Source organism: Suillus subaureus, assembly GCF_016647635.1.
Source record: "Suillus subaureus strain MN1 chromosome Unknown BJ212scaffold_23, whole genome shotgun sequence".
Classification (NCBI taxonomy): domain Eukaryota; kingdom Fungi; phylum Basidiomycota; class Agaricomycetes; order Boletales; family Suillaceae; genus Suillus; species Suillus subaureus.
Genome location: NW_024538579.1, coordinates 279,775 through 293,361, shown reverse-complemented (window position 1 = coordinate 293,361; position 13,587 = coordinate 279,775). Strand labels below are relative to the sequence as shown.

At 48.3% G+C, this 13,587-nt stretch overlaps 3 protein-coding genes across 3 annotated transcripts; 1 reads left to right on the top strand and 2 right to left on the bottom strand.

The window, feature by feature from the left end:
* Positions 1 to 136: 136 nt before the first annotated feature.
* On the bottom strand, positions 137 to 1,644 carry BJ212DRAFT_398522 (UbiA prenyltransferase family). Its single transcript, XM_041343101.1, has 4 exons — positions 1,199 to 1,644; positions 762 to 1,146; positions 381 to 709; positions 137 to 320 (listed from the first exon to the last, which is right to left on the bottom strand). Exons 1-4 carry the CDS (start codon positions 1,301 to 1,303, stop codon positions 261 to 263), a joined length of 879 nt encoding a protein of 292 aa, XP_041191338.1. The 5' UTR covers positions 1,304 to 1,644; the 3' UTR covers positions 137 to 260.
* A 2,718-nt stretch (positions 1,645 to 4,362) lies between these two features.
* On the top strand, positions 4,363 to 8,747 carry BJ212DRAFT_1365816 (uncharacterized protein). The gene is made up of 6 exons (XM_041336086.1): positions 4,363 to 4,691; positions 4,744 to 4,954; positions 4,995 to 5,233; positions 5,293 to 5,430; positions 5,483 to 5,697; positions 5,809 to 8,747. Exons 1-6 carry the CDS (start codon positions 4,541 to 4,543, stop codon positions 8,404 to 8,406), a joined length of 3,552 nt encoding a protein of 1,183 aa, XP_041191337.1. The 5' UTR covers positions 4,363 to 4,540; the 3' UTR covers positions 8,407 to 8,747.
* Positions 8,748 to 9,067: 320 nt separating this feature from the next.
* BJ212DRAFT_1365807 (mo25 protein) lies at positions 9,068 to 11,127 on the bottom strand. Its single transcript, XM_041336085.1, has 6 exons — positions 10,787 to 11,127; positions 10,656 to 10,719; positions 10,291 to 10,606; positions 10,110 to 10,242; positions 9,846 to 10,055; positions 9,068 to 9,788 (listed from the first exon to the last, which is right to left on the bottom strand). Exons 1-6 carry the CDS (start codon positions 10,895 to 10,897, stop codon positions 9,510 to 9,512), a joined length of 1,113 nt encoding a protein of 370 aa, XP_041191336.1. The 5' UTR covers positions 10,898 to 11,127; the 3' UTR covers positions 9,068 to 9,509.
* Positions 11,128 to 13,587: the final 2,460 nt, after the last annotated feature.

Below are 13,587 nucleotides of genomic sequence, written 5' to 3'. Positions count from 1 at the left end.
AAGTTAGTGTACGAAAAAAGTTGATTGGCTTACAATGCACGATTTTAAGTCAGGTCATTATGTAAGTACAAGATCTGGCCGCTGAGTCCAAAGGTGATGCATAGACTTACGATTGAATATTGACTGGCCATCAAAGTATCAGGTAACCAAGGTCAATTATTGACTAGTTTGAATTTGTTTCGTGTGGTACAACAAGAAGAATAAGCTATTAGATAGTATATCATTAGAACAGGATAAATACGACTTTCAGCTCCGGATACTCAAACACCATAGAAGAAACGCCAGTAACCTGGAAGTAGATGGCTGAGCGCGTACCACAACTGTTATGAGTCCATTGTCAGCTTCACTTCGCTGTGCTCCCAAGTAATATTTCGACTCACGCTATAAAATTTGCAGGACTGCTTGTCGGCGCCCACTGTGTCGTACATCACAAATCGGGTCCCCACATATGCACCGTAAGCTACAAATGCAGTGGTAGAGAGCGCATCTAGCTTCCAGATATGGCTCAAGACAAATGACCAGAGGGGAATGCCGAGCATCATTGAAAAGCGTGCGGCTTTAGGGAAGATTGTGGGCAGGGTGCACCTGCCAGTGAGGCGATCGCCCTCTTCATCCTTGAAGTCTTGCGCATGAAGCGTAGTCGCAAAGACTGTCGAGCTAAGTGCAACCGCCAAAGCACCGACTTTGTCCATGCGTGAGTTGCAAGAACCTGTACGCTTGATCAGCAAACTGATAGATTGTCTGCAACTGGATAGATTTACCAGCAGCAACGGTTCCTCCAACCTCCAGACACCCACCGAGGATGGCTGTGAGTACATTCTTCGGTAATCCCATTTTATCACCGTGAAGTTCGTTGTACCAGATCGTGAACACCGCAAAAACGGTGCTGGCCAGCAGAGCCTGAGTGCCATACCACAACGACAGCATCAAGCAGACTGGGACCATCACCCAGCGTATATCAGCTGCGCTGTCGACAGAAATGCGACCAGCAGGTATCGGACGGGAGGGTTTGTTCTTGCGGTCCTCCTCCGGATCCTGGATCTGGTTGGCAATATCGAACTGCAATAAGTGGAACCATATCCACAAAGGAGCATTCCAAGCGTGGATGGGATCATATCTTGGAGCCGCAGATAATGCAAATATGGTCTGAAAAGTGTAATTGAACGAGGGGGCGAGACACGTATTAGTTGTTACATACGACAGGTATCAGAGTGGTTCTGATATCATTTTGTGTGAAAAGAAAGATCGTCTCGAGATGACGAGCGATGCTATCAGCGCGAGCAGTGAGAGCTTGAGAGAACATGGCGAGTTTTTTGAATGCCCAGGTTGTGTGCCGGGTTCAGGCCTTTATACCTTGAATTTGTGCTTGAACGAAGCACGAACCGGCATGGCAAAAGTCATGCCGGGAGTTTACAAGAACTCAAAGACTGCTTCCAAAAGTTGCTGGATTTCGAGACACCAGACGGGATGTGAATCACTGGTCCCTGAGTCAAGGCTGTGAAATCTAATCTTTTTTTGGTAGGGAAATATACGACGCCGACTTGAAAGAGTTCTATACAGAAGTTGCGGCTATCCGTTCGTGAGAAGTGGCGCTCTTAACTCTCGGAATGCCCCTGAGCCGTCATAGCCAGAGATAGCCCCAGATTTGACAGTGTTCGAGAAAATCACTTTATATGGGCAATACGTGCTACCCGGTAGATAAGCGAAAGATTAGAGCGCTCACTACGTAGCATCTGACCCGCAATATGCTCACATTAATTGCTACCCTGTGGCTATAATTGGTCAATGATTGGTGGCATCAAATTGCAGATCGCACTCACTATCAGGAGAAGATCGCCCATACTCTGCAGAGCTTGAAAGATCACCAGTGTAGTACACTCGAAGACTGCAGATATCGAGGACTGATGCAGTTGTACTACGGGAAGTCATCGGTTAAGCAGTTGCTCGAGAAGTCACGAACGTCACGATGCACAATTCCATGGGTCATTGATGCCACGAAATGGCGCTCGGCTTGAGATACCTCAAGGCACCCCGCGATGTGATACAGCCATGCTTTCCACGATAACATTAAAACTCGACGCGAGCTTGTAGTCAGCATAGCACTGGCTTCTGAGTCCGACGGGACGCCAAACAACGGCTCAAGTTCCGTGCGAGCTTACAGGCTGGATAGCGCTGGTTTGAATGAACACGTTCCACTGATGAATAATTACGAAAGCGTGCTGGAAATGGCTCCCGGCTACCTCGTGGTGAGATTCTTGCGGTACTGTGAACCGCCACCCCCAAGTCAAAGGTCGACTCGATCCGCCAGCATCGACAAGGATCAACGCAACTGCAACGTATTTTGTTGCACTATGTAACCAATGAAAGCTGAATTATGGCAAATGACTTATAACAAGATACGCACCACAAAATACTCTTGTCTGTGAGGAAACAATCCACCATAGGTTGTCGCCCGAGATTTCCTATAGCTAGCCCACAGTCAAAGTAGCCGTGACAAACGATATTAGAGTCTTAGTAGGTCTTAGTGATCAACCTGCCTACGAGGCGATATGCACATTCGCGACAGATTGATCTCCAGTCCAGTCAAACATATTGACACGATGAAGAGAGATGTACCACGGTTCCTTGTAACTGGAAGCTTTAAGAACGAAAGTAAATGGAGGATGGGTTGTCGCTCTCACGCAAATCGATGGTCCGTGCACGCTCAGCCCAATATAAAATCCGACCAGATAGGAATTGAATTCTTCATACTTACCTTGATGGCACAGGCCTCTTCACGTCTCAGGTTCGTGGGCCGTGGAGACCTTTCATAGCACGGCGACCTTGTCCTCAGAGGGTGTTTGCGGTTTGTATGGGCTTCGGCTCATGCACCGTCTCAATATTTTCCCGTCCCACCACGGCCACTCTGGCTGGGTGGGCCTTTCTTTTTGCTGTTTGGCCGTCCTGACCCTAACCCTAGTTTGCTGTATCGAGGGGCGGGCTGAAGTCATTGACTCGTACACGTCAGCCGCTTTGCACGAGTAATCAAACTGCTTAAGTTTCCTCAGTGTCCATTTTCCGGATGTCCTCACTCAAATATCGTATTAAAAATGTAATGCATTATTTAACATTGGCTTAGAAGTTCTGGTATCTCAGCTACCGAGTGCTAGTGAGTACTTGAGTGATGTTCTATTTGTAATGTTTGTTCGGTTGTGACTCGACATGGTCATATCGTCATGCAAGTGCTTCATATTAAACCTGTCCCTCGTCCATGTCTTGCCAAAACATTTATGCATATGAGCAGCACCACGTTGTAGTGATACTGGTGCGTCCGGATTCATACAAGCTTACAGTCACGTGGCGGCCTGTATAATTTCATTTCAGACTTCCCATTTCCTGAGTTCGAGTGTAGCCGATCAAGGAGTGTGATTTCTGGGTTTTTCCCGTCGTCTTGCTAGGTGGCTGTTGAGTCATAGAGTCGTCACTAGTTCCGTCTAGGTTAAACGATCCTACATGACTGTGCGTATCCATTGAGATTAGCAACGCCGTCGATTGGCAAGATCGTGAGTATCACTAGAGGCAGTCACATCGGCTGTCCAGTGTTTAGCGGCGGCAAGCAGTTTGAATCGAAGACTTGGAGCACATACAGGAGTCAAAGAGCCTTATTCCCTCACGTTGACTAATAAAAAGAAATTCACAACGTTTGAGGTTGCAACAGCGTTGGGATTTACTGTTGTTCACCCCTGTCAGAGCCTCTAGGATGTAAGGTGTAACTTGAAGTCACCGTCGCGGAATTGCAGTTTGCGCGCACGCGGTCAGGGATATCTTCTGGTGTGAATTGCAGTTGTCGGTGCCGGTGTCGCATTAGGCAAGAAGCTCTTGAATGAACCCAGTTTTATATAATCTTTGAGATCCAGGCGCAGGTTGATAGCGCGGCGAGGATTGAGGCGCTGAGCACCTATATGTGGAGCGAACCAGGGAAGCTGCCTGCCGGGCCTAAGGACAATATGCGCGGGGATAGTCCTCGTCTTCTAATACTTCATAAGGAAGCAGTTCTTCGCTTGATCGTGATTCGAGGTGGAAGCTACTAAGGTAGTGCTCGAGATCAGATAGAATATGCAAATCGGCAATCATTTTTTGAAGAAGTTCTTCACCATTCTTGCTTTGCAAGTTTGACAGGCATTTCGCATGGTATCTGAGCGCGACGAAGTTTTCTATGAGTATCTCATGGCTCCATGACATTCGTCTCCATGACGTACGCTGTCCGACCTTCGGATTTGAACCACTTGAAAATTGTTGTTGTCGCGATATATGAATGGAAGAACTGAGCTCTATTTCGGCTGTGATTTTGAAGTTCCCAAATGGACGGCGTGGGAAATCTTGGCTGTGTCCAACAGTTGTCACTTGAAAGCAGTTTGGATCGAGCAACTTGTCCTACCAAACGGCTGGGCATCTGCCAAGCTTCTGCTTTAACTGAATTTCTTGCCAATCTGTGAACTACTTCTGTGGCCCCTGTGCCCGCGCCTCTCATTTCTGTTCTACGTTAAATTTCAACTTGTATATGTCTGCACACGGCCACAAACATACGGGTTCCGTGACCCAGAACCACAAAGCTCAACTTGCTAATGCCTATAACGAACTCGGGAAGGAACTCTCATCGAGCAAGATAAGGGTTGTCGGAAACTACACCCTTGGAAAGGTCATCGGTGAAGGTATGGTTTCTGACTATCTTATTCTTGCTTTCCTATCCCTGACACACACCAGGCGCGTACGGCAAGGTTCGCCTGGGCACTCACCGTATCACCTCTACCAGAGTTGCCATAAAGCAAATTCCGAAGGCAATGTCTGCCTCCCTCACCCGCGAAATACACCACCACCGCCAGCTCCACCACCCCCATGTCACTCAGATGTATGAAGTCATTGCCACTGAATCTCACATCTGGATCGTCACAGAACTCTGTTGTGGTGGCGAGCTGTTTGATTATCTTGCTGAGAAAGGTCGCTTGTCCGAACAGCGAATCCAGTATCATTTTTGGTCAACTTGCACTTGCAGTCGCATATCTACACGAGAAGGGCATCGTCCACCGAGATCTGAAGCTTGAAAATGTCCTACTTGATGAACGCTGTCGCGTCAAACTTGGCGACTTTGGCTTTACTCGCGAATATGACCGCGGCGTCTATATGGAGACTTTTTGTGGCACTACCGGTTACGCGGCCCCTGAGATGCTCCAAGGCAAGCGTTACCTCGGTCCAGGTGAGCTCGCCTGCCTTACTTTCTTCTATTGGAACCTTTTAATTTCGATGATGTATCAGAGGTCGACGTTTGGTCCATGGGTGTGATTCTCTACTGTCTTCTAACTGGCACACTTCCGTTTGATGATGATGACGAAGCAGTCATGAAAGAAAAGGTCATTAAAGGCCAATATGAAGACCCCGAGTGGCTCTCTACAGGTATCTATTCATTTTATGCTCTTCGGATGTGATTTACCAGCGGCGGACATAGACGCCCGCGACCTTATCCGCAACATTCTCGAGGTTGATCCTGCCAAGCGTCTGACAATCCCACAAATTCTAGCCTCTCCCTGGTTTACATCCACTCCTTCCGCCCCTGTTTCCGACCAAGTACTACTTGGTGTCAATTGCGTTCCTCCATCCCCGTCACTTGCCCGCGATACCTTTATCCTCCTTGTAAAACCCGTCGTGAACACTCAAATACAGGTGAACGAACTTTCTATTTCTTCGGCGACGTCGACTACATCTGAATCCTTTGTTTCTGCATCATCTCATTTATCTCCATCTCCTCCTACAACTCCTGGTGACACTCCTAAGGATCCTTTCGACACAACTCAGAGTAACGAGAGCCAAGCCACAATTACTAAGGCTGCTCAGCGCTCTCAATGTTTCAGTAAAGATAGCATGACTCGACCACCTGAAACCGTCATTGAAGAGGAATCTGAAGCAGAGAACGTCGTACCATCCGCCACAGGGTCAGTTACAAACCTCGATCAGACCCCTAAGGCACCCCCGTATCCAACACGTACACCCGCACGTACAAAGCGCCGCTCTGTGTCTTCTACCCTTTCTGACCCCGACTCACCAACACTGGACAAGCCATTGGCCCCTCTACCACCCCAAGATTTTGCATCATTGCTCAGCACTCCAGCTCCCATAATTTTCTCCACGCCCGCAGAACGCGACCTTCTCAATAGCCTCAGTCTACTCGGATTTGACACTAGTCAGATCGTGCATTCTGTTCTCAGCGATGCATGCGACGCTGCAGGTGCTATTTGGTGGATGCTAAAGCGTAAGCGGGAAAAACGCGTTTCGGCTGGAGAGATACCGGCCCCTCCCGAGTTTTCCGAGCGCGAAGACAGCAAACAGCGAGAGAAAGACGGAGAGAAAGAGGACCGCCCTGATTCTCGGAGACGAACCAAGCGTGGCATCGGTGTGCAGACTGACGATGCCACAATTACCTCATCATTGGGTCTAATACACCGTGCTCCTGAATTTGCCTTGCTGCCTCCGACGCCCACCGTCCCATCATCCACACGGCCTATGACGCCACCACGTGCGAAATCGCCGTTTCTGTCACCGTCACCGACTACTGCTGAATCCTCCGGCAGGTCCAATCCATCGACGCCTAATGGAAGCTTCAAAGATAAGGACAAGGACAGTAAAGGGAGGAGGGATAGCAAGGCACGCTCTGGCAGTGTGAGCATTATGCAGCGCGCCACGAATGCCCTTGAAATCGCAGGTCTCGTGCGCAAGAAATCAAGCGAAGTAGTAAAAGGGGAGGACAAGGACCGCGAGCGGGAAAGATCCAGAGAGCACGAGAAGCGAAGTGGAGGCGGGGAAGAGCCCCGAAATTCTGGGAACTCCTCCAAGTTGACCAAGTCCCCGCCTTTGAAACCTAAGGACCAACCTATTGTCCCTACTATCCCGTCTGTTGCAGAGTCAAGTGTTCTGTCCCCTTTGCCTGGTTCGCCGTGGGTGGTCACTGGTGGCCGAACGTCTCCTCCACAATCACACGCGCCGACACCTGCAAACTCGCCAGGTGATACGCTGACGAGCCTACCGAACTTCTCAGACGAGGGAAAGGTTGTGCCACCTAACCGGAATCGTGCCAGTTTATTGTCTACGTTCAGATTGTGGTTCCAGGAAGATAAGAAAGGAAAGCGGAAGGAGGCGCCTCAAGCTCAAGGCAGTGGACGCGGACTCTCATATAGCCGTTCTCTTGCCATCCCTCCTACTGCTTCCATGTCACCTGGTGGTCATGGAAATGTGAAGAAAAGAGGCAGTGGAATTGGGCGTGGACGGCGTGTGAAACGTCACTCAACCTCGTCGCGTCGCTCAAGCAGTGTGAATTCCCGTCGGTCGTCAGGAAACTCTGGGCAAATGCTAGTTCTGGAGCCACCTCACATACTGGAGCAAATTCCCAGCGTGCGATCGTATGGCGGTGCTCATACGCCGGGATCTGACAGGGGAGAATATTCATCGCGCCCCTCCTCCATTCATAGTGTTACACTTGGGAAGCATCGCAAATCGCCATCTGCAGGGTCTAATGGGTCAGCGCACTATCGCACCAATTCACCGATGCATAAATATCACCACAGACGAGCCGGGTCTTCTTCGTCAACTCGTGTCATACGTCATCAGGCAGGACCTCGACCTGTACACCATAGGACTAGTTCTGCTACGTCGTCCGTCCATTCACTAGCGTCCTCCCGGCCAACTTCATGTTATGAAGTCTCGGAAGGAGAAGGCACCCGCACGAGTTCTCCGTACAAGAGCTACCCGTCCCGCCGCTCGCTTGACGACACCCCGCGGCGTGGGACAACAGGCGGTGCGACATTCGTGGCCCAGAAACGGATCACGCCTTTCATGAGTCCCTCAGGAACCGTCGGACGAACAGGCTGGAAAAAATCCTGGGGCCACGAGCCTCCTGGCTGGCAGTCCCGTTCTACGCATCTCCCTATCGAAGTGCTTTCGATATCTCCAGGACCAGATGGGCCCGCGAGCATTCGGGATGTGTTTACCGGGAGGCAGAGTCTCAATTTGGGCGATGAGAGCGATTGGGTGGATGAGGATGATGACATACCTGAGTTTGCGGGTGGGTTGGGTCAGATGCCGTCGAGCTCGAGTACGAGCTCGTCGTTTATCCCCGTCGAGTCGCCGATCCCCATGTCGCCTCCTGCACGGAATCATAACTCACGTTCGGGGAAGGGTCGTGCTACTTCACTGGCTCCGCCGAATAGCAATAGCAGGGCCAAACAAGGCCATTCGCCCGCTAGGTCGTCACCTGTCCCGACGGAGAATGTGTTCGAGGCTTCAGATGTGAGAGCAGGGCGTCGTCAACTACCCACAAGCCGCTCAGGCCCTGCATTCAGACAAGCGATACAAGAAGAAGACGAGGGAGAAGAGGAATAAATCCTGGATTTTTCTTTCTTTGGCGTGTTATGCATGCATTGGTAAATACTGTCTCATATTTAAGCTAGCTGCTGGTTTTCTGTCTTGGATGCTCTCATAGAATTGCTCTCGTGCGCTTCCTCATCCTTTTTCTGCGTCATTATGGTCTGCTATTGTCATCGCCATCGATATGAGTCATAATGCGATCCCTTCTTGTACTCTCCATATCATTATATGATACCCAGACTTCTACATACTGTATCTTTTTCGTCTCCGAGCTCGTACCGGTGTCTACATAGGTGGACTATCATGCTATTTAAAAACGAGATGCGCGAGTAACCAAGGAACTTTGTCAATAAGCTGATTATCATTCGGTGCGGGATAGACGGCACAAGCATAGATATAACCCTTCTTACCCGCCAAAGTCACTCTGATTTCTGCATACCGACTCCAGCGAGCAAGGGTGCAATGTGCAGAACCGGCGGCATAAGCCAGTTAGTACTCAGCAAGGCCATTCGGCTCTAGCAAGCAAAGTCATCGACTCAGTAGTGAACTTGAAGTGAAAGACAGAATTCGACCTGTGACGACCCTAACGTACTGTCCTCAAGCCGAAGGGAAGCGGTGGATAAGTGATAAGATACTGTAGGTCTTAGGATGTGTACTGTAACGCGATGAGGAATTATTGTGGTAGTTCCAAGTACCTCTGCAACCTAAAAGTTTGCTGATAATATAATCTCCGGGATAAGTCGCAAACATGCACTACGATAACCTCATTATATCGGGATATATCATAGTGCCCCAACCAGAGCCTGTCAGGACCAAAATTAGCTTCGTCATAGTACTTACTGGATATAGTGACTGAACAAACACCGAGTCCTTCATCGGTGTCAAGCACCTCCAACAACAACCCACGTTGGATAACATTGAATGTAGAAGTACAACTGGCTTGTAGATCAGTTATGTACAGAATTGCAGCGATACGTGCATTATAATGCAGCAGTAGGTGGCGAGATTATGAACCTCCATGAGAGGCCAATATCGCTCAGAGGATTATTGGTAGGGACTGGAAGTTGCGGAGTGCTACAAATATTCAACCGGAAATGACAGGGACCACGGTATGTGCATCACAAGGTGATGCTCTCCAAAGGGGAAAAAGAGACAATATAAGGACGTCCAGCGTCACAGGTTCTGTATCTGCACGATAAGGAATTGCTTCTCGTCCTGATAAGTCGTAGGATATCAGTAGGAAGTGAAAGTACTTTAAGCGGTCGATGAATACTCACGCTGAACTGTTCGTCCTCCTTATCGTTGTGGAAGGTCCTCAAGAAAGTCAGCAATTTCTCCTTGTTGCGCCTTAGTATCGTTTCAATCTGAGGTGGTTTCTTTGGATTGGCAACAAATACCTAGCAATAAGTTACAATCAGTGAATATGGGCAGCGAACAAATTCACGGATTCCCACTTTAAAAACGTGGAAAGCTTCGAACTGGATATTCTTGCTCTTGTCCCGAAGCATGTTCATCATCATCTTCAGGTTGGATTCTTGAGCGATGTATCTGGTCATGACGCTGAAATTGGCACGATCAAGGAGGATTTCGCCGAGGAGCTTGAGAGACTGGCGCTTGGTAACATAATTGTTGGAAAGTAAAAGAGTTGTAAAAGAGGCGAAAAACTATATAGAATGTTCGATAAGAAATGAACACCACTATGAGAATTTGATACCCACACGATCATAGTTCTTGTCCAAGTATTCCGCGACCATAGGTTTGTGCCGTGTTAATGTCTCTTTGAGATTTGCAAATGCGTCGCATGAAACTCCAAACGATGTCGTCTCTATATGATGAGGAAACATGTAGAACCTGTGTGTCATTTGATGACATGTTTTGAATGCACGATAGAGCACTCACTGTTCAGAATAGAGCAAAATCTTCGCCAACTGTTCGTGTCGCAACATCTCCCTTAAGACCATTCCCGTGTTCAATGCAACCTCTTCATTACTATATCCTTCCAGAGCTGCAAAGATAACGTCTTCATGCCTAGCGCATATGTATTCCACCGTTGGTAACCGTGCCCCGATTTGACGCCGGAGAAGATTGTTGAATATCTGGACGACGTCCTTTCGAGCCTCAAAGTCGAACTTTGCGATATTCTGCACGAGCAGGAGGAGTAGGTCTGTGGAATACGTTTCTTGTGCGAGTTGCGCAATGAGTTCTGGCAAAGGCTCTAAGAAGCTTTTAAGTAGGGATGACATGAACGCGAAGGATCAGCACACCTCCTCCATCACCATATAGAATACCTTTTATTGCCTGGAGATTTCTAGATACTTCTTCACCCGCCTGGTGGTCACGATGCCGTTCAGTTGTGAATTTCATCTGAAATCACGAGTTCATCCATCAAGCTCACCTTTCTCCTCGTCTCACTGCCTGGAGGCCCAGATTCAAGTTTGGGTATCGCATCTCGCAAGCCACGGACGATATCAGGAGGTGTTCGTGGTTTGGTCTTGAAAAAGTTCATTGTCTACACAGTTGAAACAATCTCCTGAGATATTGGACGATAAAGAACGGGACTCCCGAGGGTTTAAATGGACGGACGACGGGATGAATAGCGCGGGATGAATAATGACTTGACTGAAACCCCCGAGCTCAGAGTTTCTGTCAAAGACAGGCTGTACTGGCCTTGGTAAGTAGCCTATCTAAGCTTCGCATATCATAGGCTTTCTACAGCACATGCCTGATTTGGCTTTGTCTCAAACCACTAAGTAGTACTACTGCCACAGTAGCTCAAGCATCTTGGCTAGCTCATGACCTAGGCCAGCCTGTCTAAGGATGATACTAGATTTGAAACTGTGCGTGTATTTGAGCCAGTTCGAGCACAATAGCCATCTCTCATTCATTGGTTGTATTTGTATTCACTTGGTAAAGGAGAATTGAAAAAGATCGCGTATCATTTGGCACAAGGATGGAGACCACCCAAGTACATCTGCTTCCAGTTGTCTGACCACAGCTCAAGGTAAGCAGACCATTACACCTTGACTTGTGATGACCGCAATGATGTCTTCGTGTCCATTATCAGCCGCTGCGCGAGAATAGAGAACTCAGCGACGCAAGCTGATGGCCGTCATCTTTGCCAACTGGTCTTCAATACAATAAATCTATAGCAAGCAACAATCAGTTTTTGATTAGGCCTCCACCGGGCCTGTCACTCTGTCTGACTTTTTCTTCGCTCAATGTACCCTTCAGTCGCAGGCGAACTGTTTGGGATGGCCGGATACAATTGCGCCTGCATTCTGCGGGCGGCTAATATCGGCTCCCGCACTTCAGAGGCACATGTATTTGGAATGCAATGGCTGTTTAGTGACACGGCATCGTCGGCACGTTCTCTATATTAGTGGTCACTTGTTCATTTGTCGGCTGTCCGACGACAATCTCTATCGAACGTGTTGTATGTTCTGCTAGGAGTTTATAGTAAGTCGACTTCCGCACAAGACTACGGCTATCAGGCAGAGTCATCTCTGTCGTGTTCTGAGCTATCTTCAGCTCAACATGGTCGCAGAAGAATAACGGGGAGTTCTGGCGATAGAAGCCACTTCACCTTCACGTCTGACGAGCAGGATTCAATAACGTCACACCCGGCGACGGGGAATGGTCTCTGATTGTCTCTGGAATCTTTATCTGCCCTACCCCTGCAGATTACTCCGGGCACATTTATTTTTGAGTTCTTGCTCAATTTTTTTTTTGATTCGTAGAAATTATTGCATGCAGTTACAAGTCCGGATGTCCTTCGTTCTTTTATTTCATTCCGGAAGCTTCTGTTGAATCGGCGAATAATAGTACTATCATTTTGTTATTATGCATATGTACCCGTATAATTTCACCAAACGAGGTTTCGAATCCTTGTTCATTCTTGTCAACTCCAGCTTCAGGACCAGATACGCTCTCCGGCTATGGCGGTCCTGGAGTACTCAGGGATGCGTCGGGCGCTAAGGAATGCAAAGGGTGTCTTACATGCGAAACTTCGTCCAATGGGAATCACCATATCTTCTCTCCCAGAATCCATCTCCACTAAACTATGTGAAGGGATTTTTAAAACGTTTGTTCCTATAGATAACCAGCGATGTCTGAGTCGGACTGCCTAATTCTTCGTGCCTGGTCGTATAAAACCTTCGATCTAGCAGACTGTTGGGTCCATCGAGGATACTCAAGATGTTCTCTCAAGCTCTTGTTCACGCTTATGGCATCGCCCGTCATCTCGAGACTATCTTCCTCTTTACAAAAGCCGATGTCAGAACCACTCTGATATCTGTCGTATGTGATGTTAACCGCATTTCTGTAGACAGCGCAGCTGACAAGCGTCGGGTAATGGTCCCGGTCTGCTTAGTATTATCGTTGTGGTGCGGCACTCAGGCTCTACAGGCCAGCACTTTTTTCGCAGTGTTGACGATCTGGTACAACGAACTTCCCGGTGATAAAATTGGATAGTCGAAGAATGTATTCACGGCTATCCTCGATGGGTATCTGGAGGTCGGAGGAACCGTTGCTGCTGGTAAATCTATCCAGTTGCAGACAATGTATCGTTTTGCTCATCGAGCGTACAGGTTCAGTGCAACTCAGTACATCGATAAGGCTGGTGCGTTGACTATTGCACTTAGCTCGACAGTCTTTACGACTACGCATCATACACAAGACTTCAAGGATGAAGTGGGCGATCGCCTCGCTGGCAGACGGATGCTGCCCAAAATATTTCCTAAAACCGCGCGTTTTTCAATGATGCTTGACATTCCCCTTTAATCATTTGGCTTCATCTGCGTCTGGAAGATATATATACTCTCTAGTGCTGCCTCTGTGACCTATGGCAATTTTGTGGGGACCAAATTTGACATATGCAAAACGGTAGACGCCGATAAGCAATCCCGCAAATTTTACAGCGGAAGTTGACTTCCTTCGCAGTACAACGAGGTGAAACTGACAATGAAGTTCCATCAACTGTGGTACTCGCTTGGTCATCTGCTTCCAGGTTACTGGCGTTACTTCTACGGTGTTTGTTAATTCGTGTTGGAATTACTTGGCAACGAAATGCAGTATGTTTCTGCAGAAGCTATCTCGTTAAATATTACAATGTGTTTGCGGAGTTTGCCTCACCATCGCAGTCACAAGAAATATATCCTTTTGATACAAGCTGAGAGTGCAAACTCGTACGCTTTTACA